We start from the raw sequence: 24,211 nt of genomic DNA on the forward strand, positions 1-24,211 counted from the left end.
ATTTCTTTTCTTATCCCTTTAGGAATTTTATGATTTTATCTTCTACTTTTTACTGTTCCTTGGTTTGAAATCGATTGGTACCCTTGCCTTTTTGGCTTCATCTGAAACAAGTGTTTGCTCTAGCCCCTTGTTTTAACTCGGTGCATTTTTAATTCCTTACACTGAGTTGAAATCTTTGAAGGCCTCAGTTGCCCCTCAGCTGACACCTTTCAGATGCCACCTCCTTCACAGCTCTTTTCCTAATTCTCCAAGTTTAGTACTCTCCCTCCTTCAAATTACCTGGTATTACTTTGTATTTTCAGTATATGCATATGTATGTCATATTGCCCAGTAGAATACAAGCTCCTTGAAGACGGGGACTGTGTTCATATTATCTCTGTGTCTCTGATACTTTATTATAGGTGAGTAATAGTGTTCATAGAATTTGCTTTAGTTGAACTGGACTTAGTCATGATAATTATAATAGCTGGTATTTATAAAGAGCTTTCAGGCTTATGAAGTGCTTTACTATGTTATCTCATTTGAGCCTCACAACAACCCTGGGGAAAAGGTACATTTATTATCCCTATTTTACAGATGAGGAAACTGAGGCAGAGGTTAAATGACTTGCATGAGGTCTCACAGCTCATCAGTGTCTGAGGCTGGATTTGAACTCAGTCTTCCTAACTCCACATCTAACACTCTCTTCCCTGTGCCCACATGGCTGCCCTCTAGGGCCACACAGAACAAATTTGCTACCTCCACCCCATGACATCTCACTCTGTGTGTGCTCTTCTCCTAGATTTGGAACCATAAATTCTTGTTGGATCAGTTCCTGGGGCAGGTGGCCCTGAAGGGGGATCCAGATGACCTCCAGACATCACACGCCCTGCATCTACAAGATAGGGGCAATGGGAATTCCAATGACCTTCCTGGCACCATCTCCCTCGAGGTCTACAGCAGCAGCAATCTTACACACATCTAGGGCTTCCCCTCAGCCCTGGAGAACCCATGGCCTGTGGAGGGCACGGCTGGACCTGCTCCCATGTAGCTCCAGCTTCCTCTTGGAGCCCTTTACACACACGATGAGATTTCTTTATTTCCCAAGGAAAAATTCACCATATAGAAGAATTATGCATGTATCTCCTGGAATACAGTGTCTGATAGTGCCAGAGGCCTTCTGGGACCTTTAGCACCTCTTAGCCAGTGGAGGGGTAGAAGACACAGAGCACTTCAGAACAGGGCACCATTCAGAGTTACTTGTTTACATGCCAGTGGCCCTGTGAATTTTGCTCTTGCCCCTAATCTATTCTGTTAGCCAGTTCCCCTTCACTCCTTTCTTCTTCCCCCCCCCCCCAACCCATTGCCCTTCACCTCCTTCTGTGTTCTCAGTTTCCCACAACTTCACTTTTCCCACCCACCATAATGACAGTTTGCCCTCCCCGGGGTCCCTTTTGTTCAGAGAAGGTAGCAACATCTTTGTGTAGTGGAGAGAGCCCTGAACCAGGAGTCAAAAGACTTGGCTCCACCATTCATTGGCTGGGTGACCAGTAACACCAGGGAATGACTCCATCAGTGTGAAGGTATCCAATGGCTGGGTGGGACTTAGGGAGATCCTTTGGGTTTTTGGGCCAGAGGCTCCTCCCTGAACCCCCCACCCCATCAGACTCCTTGTTAGTGCATGAGAGATTTGCCAGGATTGTTCATTCAAAAGAGGTCCATTAATTCATCTTCACATCAGAATGTGTCTTCTTTTGCCAATTCTATTAGGTCTTCCACCAAGACAGCCAAAGCTAGATTGTTTTAAAAGCTTTCCGTTAGGTCACCAGGCCCCATCTTAGAGGTGAAGGGACTTCACGTGGGCAGATGGGTGCAGCCAGGCTCTCTACCAGCTGCCAATGCTGTAGCTTTTCCCACAAGTTGAACCAACTGCCAGATACTGAAGGTTCCCAACTCCATACATCATCTCATCCAGGTCAGACCAGCTGTTGTCACTGCTTCCCCTCCCAAAGGGGTCAGTCCCCATCTAGCTAGACATCTGCACATCAGTGAGGATGATAGTTGGCCCCCTGGGACAATGGGATGAGATGTGTCAGAGAGCAGTGCCAAGGCAGCCCCAGCTCTTAATGCCATGCGAAAGCTGGGGTCTAAAGGGAAGGGGTGCACCAAAGGACAATCCCTCCCCCTCCACGCAGAATGGATTTTCTTCTGCAAAACAGGCTATGTCAGCCCAAGAGGCCAAAGAATCTTCCTTCTTGTCATCTCAATATTGAAGCCAAAGTGTCTTAATGCTTCATTGTGGTTTTTTCTTATTTCACATTTTAGAGGCTAGGGGTTTCAAGTTGGTTAGGAGAAACAGAGGACCAGAACCCATCTTTTTTTTTTTTAAACCTAGTTTCTTTGGGTCTTATGACAACATGATTCCAAGTGACAGATTTAGGGATACAATGAGTGGGAATCTCTGCACATTTTTTTTTCCACAACTAGGATTTGGAATTGGATAAAGGCCAGAGCATTCTATATAACTATTTGGGGACTTCACTGGTTTTTGTTTTGTAAAGCTCCACCTTATGCTCTCCCTGGCACATTCATGAGACATGGACAGTTTAACATCTCCAGTCCAAATGTTTGTTTTTCCAGGGGACCCCTTGGGTTATTAGAAAGGCCTAAGTCTACCCAGAGACCCTAATGACGCAGTTGTGTCTGAACCCTTTCATTGTCCAAATTAACATCAGGAAAGAAGATCTTGTAAGTTCATGAGAGTTGAAAGCCATCCCCCTTTGTAGTTAGAGAGCCAGAATCTTCAGTGAAGCTTGCAAACCTAGGTCTAGTTAAGGGGTAATTGTGCTTTAAATGTATAGGCCCTGCCTTTGCTTTCCTGGGATCAGGTGACGAAGGAGGTACCATCTCCCTGTCACTCTTCCTCTAGGACACCTAGGAATTTTTCATCTCTAAAACTTTTGCCACTGGGACCAAGGTTTACCAAGCTGAGATGGTCTAGTTCTTGACTGTTCACCATGAGGTTTCCCATCCTTCCTTCCTGTCCCTGCCATATGCCAATGGGATACCTGTCTCTCTAGTTGTCCATGGTATGAGGAGCAGAAGGAAGAAGAAAAGGTCATGAAGGGAGAGGAAGGAAGGAAGGGAGGGAGGGAGAGAAGGAAGGAGGGAAGGAAGGAAGGAAGGAAGGAAGGAAGGAAGGAAGGAAGGAAGGAAGGAAGGAAGGAAGGAAGGAAGGAAGGAAGGAAAGGGAAGGAAGGAAGGAAGGAAGGAAGATTGTAACCCTATACTCAGCTCCACATGGGTCTGGAATTGAGACTCTGTGTGATTGTGACAATGAATAAATCAGTTAGACCTCCCTGTGCCTCAATTTTCCTCATCTCTGAAATGGGGCCAATGATACTTGTTTGTCAAGCTTTTCATGATGAGTTCAGTATAAAGACAAAAATATAGGCATATGTACACACATAGTATACTGTATTTACATACGTATAAATGTCTCAGTCACAGAATATTGGAGCTGGAGGGACCTTAGAGGTTATCTCCTGCAAGTATCTGTCTTATAGCATGCCTTAGTAATGATCAATCTACCTCTTCTTGGGGTAGCCCATTCCACCCCTCTATTAGGGAGTTTTCCCTTACATTACGCAGAAATCACCCTTTCCATAACTCCCATCCATTCCTCCTGGTTCTTACAGCAGAGTCTAAGCAAAGCAGTCCTTATGCCCCTTCCACATGAATGCCCTTCGGATATCTCAGTGTAGAAGCCTGTCTTCAGCCTCCACCCCTCTTTGATTAAGGCTAAAGATTCTTTGTCCTTTTCACATGATCTCCAGTCCACAGCCTGACCTAGTTGCCCTTCTCTGGGTGTGCTCCAGTTTGTGAATTTCCTTCCTAAAATTGGTGCCTAGAACTGGACCTGGCATCCCAGATGGGCCTGACCAAGGCAAAGGACAGTGGGACACTCACCTTTCCCGCTAGGAGTATTTTGCCTCTTCTTATGTAGCTCAGATTTATATTCACTTTTGGAACTGTTGTGTCACATTGATGACTTAGATTGGCTCTCAACCTTCTCCTAATTCCTGAGGCCCAGAATTCCAGATGGGGTATATATTCGTCTTGCTGATAGCAGCTGGCCAGACAGAAATCATACCCTCTTTTCTCTGCAGCTGGTGTCCTGCCTGGGTCCCTCCTGTCCTGATGGGTGACTGCCTCCCTCCCCTGGCCCCTTGTTTCTCAGGCAGACCTCCTCTACGCTTCACCCCACCCCCCACTGCTTTGCACTCTCCTCTCTCACCAGCCTTGCCAGTAAGCTTGCCACCAGAGCCTCCCCTACACCCCGTTCTGGTTCTGGAACCACAATCACATCAACTCTGCCATTGTTCTAGGAAGGGGTACGTGGCTCCCCTCGCCATCTATTACATTCTGGACCAAAGTGCCCCCTTCCCCACCCCCTCTCCACCTTATGTGTCTTGGTTCTCCCTCTTAGAATATAAGCTCCTGAGGGCAGTGACTGCTTTTGCTTTTGTATTTGAATTCTTGGCGCTTAGCACAGTGCTCGGCACCTAGTAAGCGCTTAATAAATGCTTTTCCTTCCTTTTGTTCATTTATTTATTACTTCTCTCATCTGGATCGTGAGGGAAGCAATGTGTTGACAGGACTAGAAGAATGGGTCCGTGTTGGAAAGAGCATTGGATTGGGGGTCTGGAATGGTGGAGATAGCCTCTGTTAGGGTCTGGACGACCTGGTTCAAAGCCCTGATCTGCCGCTTGCTATCCTAACTTCTCGGGGGGAGGGTTGTACTGGAGAACCTAAGAGGGGTGGTGGCCCCCAGTTCTGTGATTCTGTGATCTGACCGCTGCTGCATTTGAGCAGGCCCATGAGGAGAACCCCAGGGACATAGGTCTTGCTTGGGGATTACCTTGCTGGCATGGGCTGAATGCCAGCTCCTCTCCCCTTCCTTCTCCCACCCCTCTCCTGTCCAATTCCCACCTGTCTAATCCACTCTACCACCATCATCGGGGACTGTTTCTCAAGGCCTTGGATCCCGTGTAGGTAGGGGAGCTAAGCTGGCACTAGACCTGCCTTCCAAGGGCTGATGACCCAACTTGCCAAAGATCTCTCCCACTTTCACCCCAATTCTCCAGTTCCTGTGACCATTTGTACATTGCTTAGAATCCTTGTTGCTGTTTTGTCATGCCCGACTCTTCATGGCCCTATTTGGAGTTTTCTTGGCAATGATACTGGAGTGATTTGCCATTTTCTTCAGCTCATTTTACAGATAAAGAAACTGAGGCAAACAGGCTTAAGTGACTTATCCAGGGTCACATAGTAAGTGCCTGAAGCTGGATTTGAACTCAGGTCTTCTTGACTCCAAGACTAGCCCTCTATCCACTGCGCCACCTAACTGCCCCTGTAGAATCCTTAGTTCCATTCAAGGCTTAGCTCTAGCGCCATCTTGTATAGGAGACCTTTTCTGACACTCTCCAGTTTGGGGCTCTCCTCACCCCCTTACTTTATATTTACTTTTCATATACTTCATCTTTACTTATCTTTGTACATGTGTTCCTCTTTCCTCCCCAGTAGAATGGAAGCTTATTGAGAGCAAGAACTCTTTCTTATCTTTATGTCTGTTCCATTTAGTGCACAGTAGGCATTTAATAAATGTATATTGAAGGGCAGCTAGGTGACGCAGTGGATAGAATGCTGGGCCTGAAGTTAGGAAGACTTATCTTCTTGAATTCAAATCTGGCCTCAGACGCTTACTAGCTATGTGACCCCGGGCAAGTCACTTAAGTCTGTTTGCCTCAGTTTTCTTATCTATAAAATGAGCTGGAGAAGGGAATGGCAAACCACTCTACTTGCCAAGAAAACCCCAAATGGGGTCACAGAGTCAGATACAACTGAAAAATGACTAAACAAATGCTGCGTCAACCATTTCCATCAAGGCAGCACTAGTACAGTTCCCTTAGTTTTTAATGTTTATGTAGAAGGGGGAGGAAATGAAGGAAGGAGATCAGTTAGCAATAGTGATGCCCTCTGAAAGGGTAATTAGACTATTTTTTAAAATGCTTGGGCTGAGTGTGGTGAAAGCTTGTAATCCCTACTGCTAGGGAGGTTGAGGCTGGTGGATTGCTTGAGCTCAGGAGTTCTGAGCTACATTTCTTAAGCTATTGGGTTATTCACTAAATTCTGCACCACATAAACCTCTGAGAGTGATGGGATATTAGGTTGCCTAAGTAGGCAAGGACAGCCAGTCCAGCTCAGAAATGGACTGGGTCAGAAGTCCCCAGATGATCAGCAGTAGGATTTGACTCCTGAGTGACTGTGATGCTTCCAGCCTGGGTAAGAGAGGCAGACTTAGTCTCAAAACAAACAAAAAATATATGGGAGAGTATAGAAAGAAGTTCAGAAGGAAGCACCACTAGGACAGTTTTGAGAAATCTCTCTCTCTCTCTCTCTCTCTCTCTCTCTCTCTCTCTCTCTCTCTCTCTCTCTCTCTCTCTCTCTCTCTCTCTCTCTCTCTCTCCCTCCCCCTCCCTCCCTCCCCCTCTCTGTCTCTCTCTTTCTCTCCTCCCCTCTCTGCCCCTCTCCTTTCCTGCTTCCCCTTCCTTCCCTCCTTCTCTCTCCCATCCTATCTGCCTATCTTTTTAAGAGCAAGATGTATGAAATGAAGAATCATAGTTTTATTTAGAATCCTCTGTATTCTATACAGAAATGTTCTTCCTTTGATGTTTAAGTTCAGAGTGATAAAAAGAAAAAAAAAAGATGGTACAGTTCCATACAAGGAAAAATTAATCCACTCCAACAATGGGTAGACTTCACTTTCACATAAGAATCAATCCAGTTCCATAAAGGGCAGAATCAATCTAATTTCATCTAGGGAAGAATTCATCCAATTTAATGTAAGGCAAAATCAATCCATCCTGGACCCTTCCCATCAGGCTACTTTGAGCCTTATACAATCTGGTTTACTGCTCTCACCCTTCCCTTGTGGAGAGTTATTGGCTATAGGGCTGAGGAAAAGGAGTGTCAGCTGGTGCTGGGAGAGGCTAGTGAGAAACAGGGCAGAGAAGTTCTGGCAGGGTGACCGCTGGGCCCCCAGCGCCAGGTTACCACTACACTAAGTGCTGGGCTAGGCTAGAGGAGATGCCAAGTTTACCTAACATGCTGTCTCTGCCCACAAGGACCTCAGCACATGAATGGACATGCAAATAACCATAACAATGTAAGTGCTTGGTTTTGTTTTGTTATTAAGAAATACATTTATTAAGTGCCTACTGAATTCAGTCCTGTATACTAGTCCCAGGAGAAGAAATCTTGCCTGTCATCTCTGAGGAGCGATGATTAGGGACTTTGTTCAGCCCCTCTGGACTTCCCTGGGAAGGCGAACAGCAGCCATTAGGAGCCCTGATCATCTTAAACCCACTTAAATCCCAGATTTCACAGTCCAAATTCCATTGCTACTTACTGGGGGACTGCCAGGCTGGAAACATCACACACACACCTGCTATTAGAAGTGCCCCTCAGTCTTCCCAGATGTGAAATGGGCCGCCTCAAGAGGCAGCAGACTCCCTCGGTCACTGGGAGTGTCCAAGGAAAGGATCCAAAGCAATTCCCATTCACTTACAAGTTGGATGATCAGATGTCTTCTGAGGTCACTTCCAGCTTTGGAATTCTGTATTTAATGCTGGGGATGATAAAGATGATGCCAAGAGGTCGTTAGAATAAAATTTCTCTAGAATCCTAATGTCTGTGTCTGTTTCCTATTGGTTTGTGGGTGGGAGAGGGTTAGTGGGGAATGGGGTGGGGGTGGGTAGACGTACTTGACTTCTGTGACTTACCCTGATGTATGACTGGAGCTGGAGCATGAGGATGGGGCAGTCAGTCAGTAAGCATTTATTAAGCACTTACTGTGTGCCAGGCACCTAGTTGAGCTCTGGGCATATACAGGCAAAAATGCAATGCCTGCCCTCAAGGAGCTCTCATTCTAATGGGGAATACAACATGCAAACAAGTATGAGTATACAAAGTCTGTATAGTATAAAAAGGATATAATTTCAGAGGGAGGGTTCTGGGGTGGGGTGGGATGGGGTAGGTCCCAAGGCCTTCTGCTGAAGTGGATTTGAACTTGTCTTGAAGTAGGCAGGAAAGGCAGGAGGTGGAGGTGATGGGGCAGGATGTTCTGGGCATAGAGGACAACAGATGAGCATAGAGAGTTAGGAGATGGAGGGTTTGAGTGGGAAGAACAGCAAATGGGCCAGTAGAGCTAGATTGTAGAGTATGTAGATGGAAGTGAAAGAAGACAGGAAAGGGAAGGAGGGGCCAGGTTGGAGGCCCTGGAGCGTGAGCAGAGTGGTGAATTTATTAAGCAGAGTAGGTCAAACCTACACTTTAGGGCAGATTGTTATGGACCATAAGGACCAAAGGGGAAACCACAATGGGCCAGAAATGAGGGGCAGCTAGGTGATAAGAGTAGATACAGCACCAGCCCTGGAGTCAGGAGGACCTGAATTCAAATCTGGCCTTAGACACCTACTGGCTGTGTGATCCTGGGCAAGTCACTTAACCCTGATTGCCTTCAGAAAAAAAGAAAGACATGGTGGGGGGGGGGTTGGGAGTGGGAAATCACTCTCCTATCCCCCTTAGCCATTTGAAAAAGACAGAATGGCTCAGTGGCCCTGGGGTATGGGGCAGGCCCACCACTGACTCCCTGGATAGGTTTCTGCACCTCTTGCAGAATGAGACTAATGACTCCCAGCCAGGCCTGCTATGGGTTGTGAGTCTCAAAGGAGATGATGCACACAGTGGTGAGTGGGATGCCGAGAGTCTGGAGGTTATAATGTTTGAACTAAAGGCCCTTTCCAATCCAGCAACCTTTGGAATGCGGAGCCTGAAGGGACCTTGAGGCCAAGGAAATCCAATTTACTCCCTTGAATAGAAGAATCCTGCCAAACGTTCTTAGGTTCTAGCCAGATTGTACCAGATCCCATTAAAAATGAAAACAATATCACATAGAAAAACACTCATTGGCCCATTCCTAAGTTTGTGCTTGTATTCATTGAAACCGGGTTATATAACCTGAAAGAAAGAAAGGTAACACTGAGACCCGGGAAAATGGTCCTTCTCTAGCAACTGATCATTTCGATGTGACCCTGTTTTCACATTCTTAAAAGCTTTAAAATGAGAATTATGATAACAAAGAGAGCCTTCTCCCATGGGACAGTAACCCTGTGATAAAGCACAGAAACCTTTTGTAGTCTGCAGAACCCAGTAAACTGAGGGGTGAGAAAAGACAGAACATCAGAGAGTCACACAAGGTTTGTCCAGGATAAGTCATCAATAAACACACAGCAGGAATCCCATGTTTATTAAATATGTGATTATGATAAGCAAAATGAGGGTGGAGACAGAGAAAGGGAGAAGGAGAGGGAAAGGTGGAGAGATGGGGGAGAGATGGAGGGAAAGTTGGGGCAGCTAGGTGGTGCAGTGGATAGGGCACCGGCCCTGAAGTTGGGAGGACCTGAGTTCAAATCCAGCCTCAGACCAAACACTTGACACTTACTAGCTGTGTGACCCCGGGCAAGTCACTTAACCCCAACTGCCTAAAAAAAAAAGAGAGAGATGGAGGGAAAGAGAAGAGAGACAGAATAAGGCATCCAGAGAGAAAGTCACTTAAAACAGCAGTGTCAAACTCAAAACAGAGGCCACTAAACCCCACATTACAATCCCTGTGGGCAGCATATTGCTTTAGAAAATCACATATTAACATTATTTATGTCCTCTTGTATTTTTATTTATTTTGCTAAATATTTCCCAATTTCATTTTAATCTGGCTCAGGCTTCATTTGGAAAGGCCTGTGTATTTGATACCTTTTGGCTTAGAATACAGACAACTAGCTTGTGAGTCAAGGAGAGAGTCAAGGATTCTAGGCCTGCCTCTGACATAACAGGTCAGAGATGTTGAGCTAGAAGGGACCTCAGAGATCATCTGGCACAGCCACCTTGTTTTACATGTGAGGAAACTGAGTCTCTGTGAAGTTAAGTGACTTGTTCTGGGTGGCACAGATATTAAATGACAGGTAGGATTTGAACCTGGGCTGTTTGACTCCAGAGATGTCATTTTCTAATATTTTAATCACATCATATTTTCTGTCACAGTCTCTTTCACATCTGTCTCAGCACTCAATTCTTACTACCACCACCCACACTGAGGACTTTACCATCTCTTTCTTGCCTGTACCAGGCAGCTAAGTGACCCAGAGGATAGAGTGTCAGATGTAGAGTCAGAAAGACTCGTCTTCCTGAGTTCAAATCCAGCCTCAGACACTTACTAGCTGTGTGACCCTGGGCAAGTCACTTAAGTCAGTTTGCCTCAGTTTCCTCATCTGCAAAATGAGCTGGAGAAGGAAATGACAAACCACTCCAGTGTCATTGCCAAGAAAACCCCAAATGGAGTCATGGAGAGTCAGATATAACTGAAGGGACTGCACAACAAAATTACAAATATTACTTCATTTGATTCTCACAACAACCTTGGGATGTTGATACTCTTATTACACCCATTTTACAGATGACGAAACTGAGGTTAAGTGATTTGCCCAGGGTTGCACAGCTAGTGTCTTCCCTACTCCAGGTCCATCGCTTTCTCCACTGCACCATCGAGTATCCTAACTGAATTACTCAAGTCCTTTCCTCTTCTGATGTCAGATCATTCCCACCCTCACAAACCGCAGCCCTATCTCAGAACTCAGAGGGAACTTCCCAATTCTTGCCTAGCTAACCCCACAATGAGCAGCTTTCCAAGCAATGCAACTCCCCCGGGGAAGGCTATAGCTGGCGTTTTGTCAGGAGCCACTAGGTGGCACTATTGTGATGCTGTTGTTGAAGGCAGGAATTCAGAGATTTGCCCAGGCTGCATTCCCTGGGATTTAAATCAGACCCAAGGAAGAATCTTCTGAACTTTGATCTTGTTAGAGTCTGGGATGGAGATACCCACAGCAGAGTTTCGGGGTGGTCCTCTCCAAGGTCTTTGGGAAGACCATGTGGGCTTTCATCAGTGTGTGATGGCCCTGGGTGGTCCTTCAAGAAAGCAGGGGGATGGATAAGCTGGCTTCTTGTGAATCCTTCCAGCCTGGTCATCCTGTGATCCTCTCTCTTGCTGTGTGACCTTGGATAAGGCACTTTCCTTCTCTGTCAAATGATGGGGTTCAATTAGATTACCTTTAAAATCCCAGCTCTAGAATTCTAGCTATGTCCTAAGGCCCTTTCCTATTCTATGTTCTAAGATCCCTTCTAGCCCTGACATTCTATGTCCTAAGGTGCTTACTTCCTAGTTCTAACACTCTATGTTCTGAGGTACCTCATAGTTCTAACATTCTGTGTTCTAAGGTGCCTTCCAGCTCTGGCACTCACAAGGCAGGCAAGTCAGCCCAAATGCAGCAGCAGGGCACCCTGAAAAAGAGGCAGCAGGTGGAACGTGCCAAGCAATTCAAACAACCACCATACTCTTGACCACGGTCTCCCCTCAGATCCCTATGGACACAGTCCAGCACCCTGAATCCAAGAGCTTTGGGAATAGCAGCAGCCCCCCAAGCCACTAGACCTGCTTCTAGCCCAGCCCATGTAGCTCTCATTGAGAGGAGAAATCATTGTGGAGAAAGGGCCTGCCTTCTTCGTCGCCAGCAGATAAACCCAAGAACCCTGGGAGTGGCAGCACACTCCTAGATCACTTGTCCTTTTTCCAGTCCATGCCTCACAACCATCACCCAGAGAAGTAAGTACTGTGGAGAAGGGGCCTACCAACCCCACACCAACTGCCAGCCAACTGCTACCCACAGGGTAGGCAAGCCAGCTTAGCTGAGGCAGGAAGATGCCCTGAAGGAGGGACAGGAAGAAGCTTGGACCAGGTAAATTAAACTATTACCATCCCTTTGACCACCAACTTGCCTCAAACTCTAATGGAGATAGCCCAAGACCCTCAACCCAAGAACCATCATTCTGAGAAGCAATGCCTATGAGTTACAGCCTGGCAACTGCCCCTGTGGATGCTGCAGCCACATCTACTGATGACCGAGGAAAGAAAGGTCTGGCCACCAAATTCCTCTGCACTGTCGTGTGGCTCCACATCCGAACCAAAATGATCTTATCAGTGGAAATGACATTAAAGGAGGGGCATTACCATCTGTTTTGCTGCTGCACCCTAAGGATAATGGGACCTTTCCATCAGACTTAGGCTTGAAACCTTTCTTATGTGTTATCTTCACCATCAGAACATAAGTTCCATGGCAGAAGGGACCCTTTTCTTTTTTTTTTTTTTTGGCGAGGCAATTGGAGTTAAGTGACTTAACCCAGAGTCACCCAGCTAGTAAGTGTTATGTGTCTGAGGCCAGATTTGAACTCAGGTCCTCCTGAATCCAGGGCCCATGCTCTATCCACTGTGCCACCTAGCTGCCCTAGAAGGGATCCTTTTACTTTATTGTTTGTATCCCCAGCACTTAGCACAGGGTGTTGTAGAGTAAGGGCTTAATGAATGATTTTTTTTCATTCAGTCATTCATATTCAGTATTCTCAGAGGCGATGATTCTAAGTTCTAGAACGGCTCCCCATAGGTGGAGTTTGAAGGGGCTCCCTGAGCAGAACATTTTGGCATCCTTTTGTTCTTCCCATGGCCCTGCCTTCCTCTGGCTTTAAAGTTCCAAGGCTGTGTTGAGAGCGAGAATGGAACACTGGGGCAAACAGTACCAGCTGCTTGCCAATGGTAGGGTGTGTTAAACTAGCTGTGGGAAAGGAGAAGAAGAAAATAAAGGCACCTTACATTTGTACAGACTTTCTACTTCTCAGAGCTCTTTCCCATCCATTTCCTTATTAGAGTCTCATAAGAACCTAGGATGTTCCTGAGCTTACCTTTAAAAAAGGCAGGGCAGAGATTATTTTACAGGTGGGGAAACTGAGGCAGAGAGATTTGTAGGTTGCCCAAGGCAGCATGGAGCATCAGTGACAGGATTGGGACCAGAACCTAAGTCTCAACTCCAAACCCAGGGAGTCATGGCTCCACAAATCATAGAACTGAAAGGGCACATAGAATATAGAATATCAGAGCTGGAAGAGACCTTACGACCTAGAACATAAAAAAATCACGGATGGAAAGGGCCACCTTAGCCTATCTTCTCCCATCTCCTTTGGGAGCTTTGCCCCATTGACCATTTATTCCCATTGGGTCTCTTCAATCGCTCCCTTTCCGCAGCTTCCTTCCTCCCTCCTACAAACATGCTTGTTTCCGTCTACCTTAAAAAGAAGGAGATTTCATTTGGCCCCACCACCTCCGCCCCAGTGATGTGTCCTCTTTTTACCTTTTCTCCCTTTCACTCCCCATCCGGTCTCTTCTTTTCAGACTTCTCTGCTGGGTCGTCAGCCATCTCCCTCATCCTAAGTGTGATGTTGCCCAAAACTCCATCCTGGGCCCTCTTCTCTCCCTACATTTTCTTACTTAGTGGCCTCACAGCTCCCAGGGGCTCAATGCTTATTTCTGTGCAGCTGTCTCCCACATCTGTAGGCCCAGCCCCAGGCTTTCTCCTAAGTCTCAGTGCCGCATCACCAGCTGTTTTGATGAGTATTTCTGCCTCCTTGCCCCTACAACCCAATATGTCCAGAATAGAACCTAGCACATTCCCTGGCTGAAAGTGTTCTGAAATCGAGGGCACCACCGCGCTTGTAGTCACCTCGGTCTTTAACCTCAGAGCCATCTTTGGTCTTCCTCTTCTCTAATCCACGCCTGCCCCATCTCTAATCAGCTACCAAGTCTTCTCAGTGCTATGTCCCCAACATCTCCCACGTGCACCCCCTTCTTTCTAGTCACATGATCATACCAGCCCCCTTCTCGAGGTCCTCGTCACCTCCTCCTTGACTAGACTACTGTAACCATGGTAGGGAGCCTCCCCGCTGGCCTCCCGATCTCTATCTCTCCTCTATCCTTCCTTCACACAGCTACCCCCAAAATGGGCGCAGGTTTGACCGTCATCACTCTTCTGCCCAGAAACCTTTGGTGATTCCCCTCTCTAGAAAAGCCTGGCATTCGAGGCTCTCCACCATTGGGCTCCTAGCTACGCTTACTTCTCGGCGTTGAAAGTGATTCCCTTTCATGAGCCCTATATTACAGCCAAACACCAGGCTACCTTCTCAGAACTTGACCTGTCACCTCCTGCCTCTCTACATTTGCCTGAACACACACCTGCTTTCTTGCCACCTTTTCAGATTCTTTGTCTTCCTTTAAAGTGCCATGTAGCTGCCCATATCATATCAAAGGATAGAAACAGCCTTCTTCTTAAAGGAAGAAATTCAAGCTATCAACAAACATGGGAAAAAAATGCTCCAGAACACTAATAATTAAAGAAATGTAAATTATAGCCTCATCTACACTTTCCATTTCATTTCTCCCCACTGTCCCTCCCAAAGAGTCATCCCTGGTAAGAAAGAATAAATTAGGAAGGCGGGGGAAATAGTTTCACAAAACTAACCAACATATCAAAGAATGCGACATTACAGGCACCAAAGTAATGGCCTACTCTCCCACTTCTGCAAAATTTTTTTTAAAAAAAGGGCAGAAGTGCCTCCTCATATCTTGACAAGCATTTATTAAGTGCCTACAATGTACAGGGCACACGGTCAGCTACTGAGCCTATAACAACAAAAACAAATACCAGTCTCTGCTCTCAGGGAGTTTACATTCTACTGGAGGGAATCAGCACATAAATAGATAAGTATACACAGTTGTCCCAAAAGTCTTAGTGCAGTTTTAAGCGTCCTCACTGAGACTGTTGGGACACTTTATACAAGACAATTTGAGGAGGAGGAGATTATCATCAACTGAAGAGATCAGGAAGGACCTCCTATAGGAGGCAGCATCTTTGTCTTTCTTGAAGGACATAATACAGTAGATGCCTAATAAATGTTCGATGATTTGAACAGAATTGGAAAATGTTAGAATTTCAAAAGATCTTAAAACAGAATTGACCAGAGCTGGAAGGAACAGTAGAAATTATGTGGCTTAGATTCCTCATTTTGTAGTTGGAGAAACTGGCAAACGTGGGAGCAGAATAACTTATCCCAGGTTAAACAGCAAGTCAGGGGCAGCCAAGAAGAGATGGGAAAATGGACCTCCTTCTTTTCTTTGCCGAGATGGGGGACAACTATACACACTGTTGGATTTGGTTTGTGTTTTGGTTAATTTTTGCTGGCTTATTTTCTTCTCCCTTCCTTCATGTTACAAGAGATGGCTCAATGGGGCACTGGGGGAGAGAAATCTGAAATGAAGGTGATATAAAATAGAAAATATCAATATATTTTTAAAAAATCAGTGGTAGAGCTAGAACTGGAAGCATGGTGTCCTGACTCCCGGTGAGTGGCTCAATCCACACCACTGCATGAAAATCCTTCATTCGGTGTCCTTGTACTCAGTGATGTTTCAGGGTCACACAGCCCCCAACCCTCTCTGCCTGGGGAGCTCCAGAGGACAGAGATCGGGTGTTTTTCTCCTTGGGGAAGCCAAAAACGGTCTGGTTCCCAATAGGTGCCAACTGAATGGATTAAAGCAACATAGTACATGGGGCACATAGTAAATATTTTTATTAAAATATGATAATGTCATAATTTAATAACTTAATTAGTAAATGCTTGTTGATCGACTATTGTAGTAGAGTAGAAAGGGCCCTGGATCTGGAGTCAGAAGATGATGCTTGGCCACTTACTAATTGTGTGTCCTTGGCCTTTTTTAAAAATTTAATTTATTTGATTCTAAACCTGAGAAATAAAGCAAGCATTTCCATAACGTAGCAGAATAGAAAAAGATGATTGCACATGAAACCGCAAACCTATTATGTACAACTTGCTATTCCTTTTAAATATGTAATAAAGTTATCGTGTAACTTTCTTTTTTTTCTTTTCTCCCTCCTCCACACCCTAGAGATGGCTGCCATTAGACACAAGTATATGTGTGTATAATGTACATATATGTGTGTATGTATGTATGCACGTAAAACCATTCTATACATACTTCTATTTATCAGTTCTTTCTCTGAGTGCAGATAGCATTTTCCTTCATTGGTCCTTTGTAGTTAATTTGGGCATTTATAATAGTCAAGATAAGTTGCTTAAAGTTATTCTTAAAACGATACTGCTGTCACTGTATACAACATTCTCTTGGTTCTGCTCATTTCACTCTTAATTATTTTATGCAAGTCTATCCATGTTTTTCTAAGATCATTGAGTTCATTATTTCTTATAGTACAGTAGTATTCCATCACAATCATATACCACAACTTCTTTGGCCATTCCCCAGTTGATGGGCATCCCCACAATTTCCAGTTGGCCAAGTCACTTCTACTTTATGGGCCTTAGTTTCCATATCTATGAAATGAGAGGACCAGAAGAATTAGGTGGTCACTAAATTCCCTTAAAGCTCCAAATGCTCTAGCTGAACCTTTTATGTCCAGGTGAGTGGTGTCTCTGCTCTGGGGGGTGCATAGATTGAGATGCAGGGAGGCCAAGGCAGGGCCCTGCTGGCACCCAGCTCTCCTGAGCACCCGCCCAGCAATCTCCCCAGGGCACAGGCTGCCTTCAGCCCAGCTCACGTGTCTCTGCCGGCCACAGTACAGATCCCCCTCGCCCCTCCCCTCCCTCATTGCAGCTGATGTCAGAGTGGCCACAGACCTAGAGTGGGTCCCCCTCCCTCCACAGCGGGCTCCTCCCCCTCCTTTAAGAAGCTCAGGGAGTGGGACCAGAAGGCACAGCCTCACGGAAGGGGTAGCCTAGTCAGGAGCCCCAGATAGAGCCTGACAGACAGACAGACAGATAGACAGAGAGAAGGAGACAGGGAGGCAGGAGAGAGAGAGAAAGAGAGAGAGACAGACTGACACAGACAGAGAAACAAAGGAGACAGACAGACAGGCTGACGGAGGGAGCAAGAGAGCCAGGAGAGGGAGGGGGGAAAAGGAGAGAGAAAGAAAGAGAGACAGACAGATAGGGGAAGGAGACTGACAAAGTGACAGGGGAGTGAGAGAGAGATAGAGAGGGGCAGAGGGCCAGACAGAAACCCGAGGAGAGAGGTGGACAAGAGAGAAACACAAACGTATTCAGGCATACAGAAGATCAGACGATCAGAGAATTCAAATCTGGGAGAGACTTTAGGGATCATCTTGTCAAATCCCATTTATTTGAAAGATGAAACAACAGGGGTCAAGAGAGGGGCTGTGACTTACCCAAGGCCACACAGCTAGTAAGGAATTGAGCTGGAATAGAGACAGAGAGAGACCAGGGGGCAAGAAAGAAACAGAAGGGACTGGAGGAGTGAAGGTGGGAAAGGCAGAGAGAAACTAAGGAGAACTATATAGGACCAGGAGATAGAGCCTTCAGGAGACACACTGGAGAGACTCCGACAGTGGGGACAGAGACTGGAGGGTCTTTGGCTCCAGGCAGCATCAGCTCCTACCTCCTACGGTTCCTGAAACTACAATTTTCTCTTCTCTAAGTTGGAACAACCAGGAAAACAAGGAGGCAGCTGAGCCCCAGCCCCTACTAAGGTAAGGCCCCTAATGCAGGGCAGTTCCTTCTGAATCAGGTTGTTGTGAAAGCTTCTTAGAGTTGCTGACCTGGGGGTGGGGAAATTGCTGGGATCAGGATTATAATCATAAAGTCATACTGAAGTGAGCTATGGTCCTACCCTCTCCTCTCCTCCCCTCTTCTCCCCTCTCATCTTTTCTCCTCTTCTCTCCTCCCCTCCCCTCATCTCCCTTCTGCTTCTCTTCTCCTCTCCCTCCTTTCCTCCTCCTCCTCTTTCTCCCTTTTCTCTCCTTTCCCTTCCTTCTTCTGTCTCCAGCTCCTTCTCCTTCTCCTCTCCTTTCTTCTCTTCTCTCCTCTCCTGTTTCTCCTTCTCTTCCCCTTTCCTCCTTTCTTCTCTGCTTTCCTCTCTTCTTTCTCTGTCTCCGTCTCCTTTTCCCTCTCCTCTCGCATTCTTCTGTCCCTTTTCAATTTTGCTTCTCACCCACCACCTAGGAAAGTATCATCCCCTGAAATCAATCCCTCTCCCCACCCCACCCTCCATTAGTTGAGGGTACAGAGTAGCTTCAGAGCTAATGAATTGGGGCCCTGATTCCATGCCAGCTCTAGTTCTCCAGATTCTTTCCTTGTTCCCTGGACTGTGAGCTCCTGAAGGCCTGATCCATCCCTTTCCTCTCCCCTCCTGAGGGCAGTAGGTGCCCAGGATGTGCTTGTACAGAGGAAACATGGTACAGGTAGAACCAGAACTGGACTTGAGTTAGAAGACTAGGGTTTTTACATCCTGGCTCCTTGCTATGTATCCTTGGGTAAATCACTTTACTTCTCCTGGCCTCAGTATTTTCCATCTGAAAACAGGGGTAATAATTCTTGCCCTGCCTACGACTCCGGGCTGTTGTGAGAACCATACCTTGTAAACCTTTCAGAAATATGAATTATTGTCCTTGTTCTTTTCCAATAGCTTCTCTGAAGAAAAATGGCATTCAATTCAATAAGTCTTTGTTCAATACTAACTGTTTGTAGAGCTAGCCATGCTCTCAGCCATGAGGGGGAAATAGACATGAATGAGGCTTGGATGCCCATCTCACTGGTTTAGGGGGTGGACACCATTATCAGGGCTGCCTACAACACAAGGCGAAGGGTACAGGCCATAAAAGAGGAGGCATTACTAGAGAATTCAGCAGTAGATGAGATGTTATTCCTGGTCCCCACAATGCTAACACCATCCCTCTGACATTATCTCCAGTTTAGCCTGTACCCATCTTGTATGTACTTAATTGTTTGCAGGTAGGTTGCCTCCCCCATTAGACTGTGAGTTCCTTGAGAGCAGGGACTCTTTTTGCCTTTTTTTTTTGCACAGCACCTGGCACACAGTAGGCTTTTAATCAATGGTTCTTGACTTGAACTGGCGGAGAGAGCACTTGGGCTGGGCTTTGGGAGATGGATGGGATTTGTCAAGGGGTGTGTTTGGTAGGGGCAACATCTGGGTTGAACACCTGTCATAAGGAGGGCAAGGAGGCACTTGGGGGTAGAGGGTAGAGGGGAAGGGAAAGGAAAAGAGTATAGGCAGGCATCGGGTCTGGCTAGTGCACACAGTAGGTAAGGGTGAAGAGGGCGAGGGAAGGCTGGAGAAGTAAGACTGTAAGAGCTCTTAAATGCCAGCTCACCCAGATGGGATGGGTTGGAGGGTCTAACCTCAGCAGGTCAGGTGTTCAGTTTACCCATGCTCCCTGCAGACCTGGGCTCCTATTGAAGGTTATCAGATCAGAAATAGTCTTTCCCTCAGCTGGAGGATCTTCCCCTAAGTTGTGGGGAGGAGGAGAGAGGGAAGAGAGGAAGAAGGGCTTGCCAGCTCTCCTACTTGTTTTGGGAGTTTCTTATCTGGGCAGCTCTGGGAATGTAGATAGAGACAGACTAGAGCAGAACTGGAAAGATGAGGAGACATGGAATCAGAGGTCTAGAGTTCAAATCCTTCCACTGCTACTGAGTGGATCTGTATGACCCTAAACAAATCACATTACCTCTCCAACTCCGTTTCCTCCCCTGAAATGAGGGTCTTTTATCAGATTCTCTCTATGTCCCTTTCCAGTTCTCAATTATATGATCTAGGAATACCACCACCAGAAAGACTAGTGTGATTTTGTTCTGGGAGAGGAGAAGGGAAGGAAAGGGAAATAAGTCCTGTCATCTTGCCTGGTCCTTCTGGTCCTGGGCCAAAGCTGGGAAGGGGCTAGGAGTCAGAGTACCAGGGTCTACCTTGTCTCATAGGATGATCTGGGGCAAGTCAATTTTCCAGTTTAGATCTCCTTATTCTTCTGTAAAATGGGTTTATCAAGACTGCCGTGCCATTTTGAGGGGGGGGGTTGTGACAATTGGGATTAAGTGAATTGCCCAGAGTCACATAGCAAGTGAGTGTTATGTGTCTGAGACCGGATTTGAACTCAGATCCTCCTGACTTCAGGGCCAGTGCTCTAACCACTGTACCACCTAGCTGCCCCGAGAAAATATTCTTTTTTTGCTTTTGTGGAGGCAATTGGGGTTAAGTGACTTGCCCAGGGCCACACAGTTAGTAAGTGGCAAGTATCTGAGGCCAGATTTGAACTCAGGTCCTCTTGACTCCAAGGCTGGAGCTCTGGCCACTGTGCCACCTAGCTGCCCCAGTCCTGCCATTTTCTGACACTCAAAGGAGATTGTAGAGCTATGCCAGGGGACTGCTCATGTCTCAGGGAAGCTTTCTCTGCCAGCCGCCCCACCCCTAATCAACTGTAACCTTCTCCCTCTGACCGCAGAGGAAGTATTTTCTTTATCCTCTCAAATGGCACTGCTTTAAGGATAGCTTTCATTCCTACCACTAGACTAAGCTTCCTGGAGGCAGGGATCATGCTTTACCTAAACTCCCTTGGTCCTAGCACTGAAGTCAGCAAACAACAAGTATTTAATAAATGTTTTCTGTTGTTCAGGTGTTTCTCAGTCATGTCCACCTCTTCATGACCCCATTTGGGGTTTTCTTGGCAAAGATACTGGAGTGGTTTGCCATTTCCTTCTCCAGCTCATTTCGTAGATGAGGAAACTGAGGCAAACAGGGTTAAGTGACTTGTCCAGAGTCACATGGCTAGTAAGGGTCTGAAGCTGTATTTGAACTCAGGGAGACGAATCTTCCTGACTCCAGGCCCAGCCCTCTATTCACTGCACCACCCAAGTGCCCCAATAAATGTTTAGTGAATTGAATTGAAACCCAGAGGATGTCAGCCAGGATATTGAGAGGATTGGAGACCAGGCCAGGCAAGGATCATCTGAAAGAGCTGGAAGAGTTGAGAAGAAGAGAAGACAAGACTTGGGGTGGGGGCAGAGGATGGAGGGCTGATGGCTTCCTTCAGGCACTGGAGGGCCTGTCCCATGGATGACGGAGGGACAGCAAGAAGGCCAGGCTCGACACCAGTAACACTGTCAATCAAGCCAATCCCGAAGGGGCAGATGCTCTCACTAAAAATTTAACAATCGGCACATGTAACACGATATTTCATGAGTGCATTGACTGCCAATCATTCCAATATGTGGAGTTCCCATTTCATGATTCCTATCAGCCATTTAGATCCATAGGATATCAAAGCTGGAAAGGATCTGCCTCTAACTGTTATCTGGTAGACAGATACTGGCTAAATCCTTTCCCCTCTCTGGCCACCAGTTTCCTCATCTATAACTTCAAGGATGGGAGACAATTGTTTCTTAGGACCATTCTAGCTCTGACATTTGAAATTCTAAGATTTTTTTCTCCCTTATCTAAGAGGCTATGATCTAAGGTCTCGCTCAGCTCAGATATTCTAAGTTCTACTATTATATATCCTAATTCCTTCATTTTATTTATTTATTTAATTTTTTTGGCTAGGCAATGGGGTTAAGTGACTTGCCCAAGGTCACACACCTCGTAAGTGTCTGAGTCCGGATTTAACTCTGGTCCTCCTGAGTGCTCTATCCACTGCACCACGTAGCTGCCCCCACTCCTCATTTTATTGTTGAAGAAACTAAAGTTGTTAGTTTTGCCTAAGGTTGGCCACATAGCTAGTTAGTGGCAGAGTCCACCCTCTTCATTCCTAATCCAGCATTATTTCCGCTCCTCTAGACAGGATGCTCCAGACATCTTGTTGCAGTTTTAAGCTATTAAAATACATTAAATGCACTAAGATTTTTAGGACATATTGTACTTTCTCTTTGCTCCTTTACTGAATGGCTCCAGGCTATACTTTGTGACTTTGTGTCTGCTTTTAATTATTCACCTGTCTCCTCCTTACTATTATCGTCCAAGCTTCCAGTAGCCCCCTTGAGTAGTTAGTTCCTTGTGAGGGTTAGAAACCAGAAAATCAGGTCAGTTAGAGATAAGTGTAAATAGTCACTGAGTGAATCTTTGAGGGATGACTTCATAATGAGGGAGATGGGCTTTGGGGCATATGTGACTAGATTATATAGACTGCCAGTGGGGAAAGAGGGATCTAACTGGAGTATGAGCTGGTATGTGTTGGTACACTCTTGTAGACCTGCCCTAGAAGATAGGGGCAGTTAGGTGGCTCAGTGGATAGACTACTGGCTCTGGTGTCAGGAGGAGTTGAGTTCAAATCTGGCCTCAGACAGTTATTTCTGGACAAGTCACTTGCCCCTGTTTGCCTCAGTTTCCTCCTCTGTAAAATGAGCTGGAGAAGGAAATGGCAAACCGCTCTAGTATCTGTGCCAAGAAAACGCCCAATGGAGTCACAGAGAGTTGGACACAACTGAAATGATTCAATAGCAGTAACAACAAATGCCATATTATCCACATTCGGGCTGGTGTCTAGCAGAGGGGACTGATGTTCAGGTGCGGGTTGGGCTGGATCCTCTTTGAGGTCCCTACCCCTTCTGACAGCTATTGGTTCAGTGGTAGGCAAGTGCCCATTGGGTCTGAACCCATTTGAGGAGATCCTGCTAGACAAATCTCATGGTGGAGCCACCTTTCCCTACCCTCCTCCAGGTGTATCTGAATAAGGAGAAGGAGGGCGCTGAGAACACTCACCTCATCATTTCCCGCCTCAGCGGCAGGACTCTGTCCTGCTCCAGAAACATGCCGCACCATTCCCCCCTTTCCATTTCTTTTCGTGTGTTTTCTTCCCCTAGTAGATGGTGAGCTCCTTGAGGGTAGGGACTATCTTATGCCTTTTCCTTATATCCTCAGCACGTAGCACAGTGCCTGACACACAGCAGGTGCTTGATCAATGTTCATTGACTCTGATTCTCTGAAAGAGCCTTGATCTGGAAGTCAGGGAACCTGAGTTCAAATCCTAGCCATGCCATTGTTAGAACTTGGGCCAGTCCCTTCTCCTCCGGTACTTGGTTCCTTACCTGTAAAATGAGAGGGTTGAATTATATAGTCTCTAATATCCCTTCTGTCTCTGATATTCTATGTTCTAAGGCCTCTTCTAGTGCTAACATTCCACGTTCTAACGGCCTTCCAGCTCTGACAGTCTGTATGGTCTATATTCTGAATTCTATATTCCAATATCCCTTCTGACTCTAACAGTCTAATCATTTTAAGTCAGGAAAGGGCAGCTTGACAGAAGGGGGTGTAAGTGTGTCTCCATGTGTGTATGCACATGTGTTTTTACATGTGTGTATGTTTGTGTTTCTGTGTGTATGTAACTGGGGGACAGTCCTAACCCTTTGCTTTGCTTAGGTATTGATGGATTTGGGGGTAACCTTGCATGTTTCCAGAATGAAGATAAGTATATCGATCAATTAATCAATTAGTCAATGGTCACAGGGCTTTTAAATCATCATTTGGGGAACTATCTCTTCCCCTACACCCGTCTTCCCTGAGTCTCTGCCCCACAGCCAACAGCACAAGGCCTCTCAATTCACTATAACGTAACTCAGTTTGGAGTCTCTGTCCCTGGAGACTTTCAAGAAATCAGTCCTGGAAGGCCCAGGCCAGGCACACCCAAACTGAGATGTAGCGAATATTTGGTAAATAACTGTATTATTCTGTTGAAAGTATGGCTCTCTCTAAAATTACCAATGATCCCTTAAAAGCCAGATCTTCTGACATTGCCTCAGTCCTCATCGTTTTTAACCTTTCTTCAGCATTTGACACTGTCAATCACCGTCTTCCCTTGGATACGCCTTCCTCTCTAGGTTTTCATTACACTGTGCTCTCCTGGTTTGCCTACGTGACAGTTATCTCTCTATCTCCTCAGCTGGATTTTCATCCATCATGGCCACTTACGAAAAGCATCCCTTAATATAGTTGGCCCTCTCCTCTCCTCCCTTTATACTATCTACTCCCATGGATTCAATTATTGTGCCCATTGTAGAGTTGAGGAAACTGAGGCAGACAGAGGTTAAGCAACCTGTCCAGGGTTGCCCAGCTAGTAAGTGTCTGAAGCTGGATTTGTATTCAGGTATTCCTGACTCTAGGAGAAGAAAAAAAGAGAAGAAAGTGAAAGAACTGGAGAAACTTTTTCAGGGAAAATGAAGTCACTCTTAAAAGAATACTGAAAAGGGGATTGAAAGAGGAAAACAAAAGAAGAAGCAGATTTTAAAGAGGTGGACCTGTACCTGGAGGATGGAGGACTATGATATGATGAAGATGAGAGAAGTACCATTGGAACATTTCCTTCTATGCAATAGGCATGAGGCTCTTTTTCATAGAGGGTAGAGC

General features: G+C 46.1%; 2 protein-coding genes across 2 annotated transcripts in view; both read left to right on the forward strand.

The window, feature by feature from the left end:
* CAPN5 (calpain 5) overlaps window positions 1-4,576 on the forward strand; it is a 160,626-nt gene extending 156,050 nt beyond the window's left edge. The window contains 1 exon segment of the mRNA XM_078156930.1: window positions 782-4,576. Within this exon segment, the coding sequence (XP_078013056.1) occupies window positions 782-964 (183 nt within the window). The 3' untranslated portion in view covers window positions 965-4,576.
* Window positions 4,577-16,777: 12,201 nt separating this feature from the next.
* The window catches only part of MYO7A (myosin VIIA), a 198,081-nt gene continuing 190,647 nt past the window's right edge, over window positions 16,778-24,211 (forward strand). Inside the window, exon 1 of the mRNA XM_078156931.1 lies at window positions 16,778-17,555. The gene's annotated coding sequence lies outside the window, so the exon portion shown is untranslated. The remainder of the gene's footprint in view (window positions 17,556-24,211) is intronic.

Source organism: Phascolarctos cinereus, unplaced genomic scaffold (assembly GCF_003287225.1).
Source record: "Phascolarctos cinereus isolate Bilbo 61053 unplaced genomic scaffold, phaCin_HiC Scaffold_726;HRSCAF=1367, whole genome shotgun sequence".
NCBI classification, from domain to species: domain Eukaryota; kingdom Metazoa; phylum Chordata; class Mammalia; order Diprotodontia; family Phascolarctidae; genus Phascolarctos; species Phascolarctos cinereus.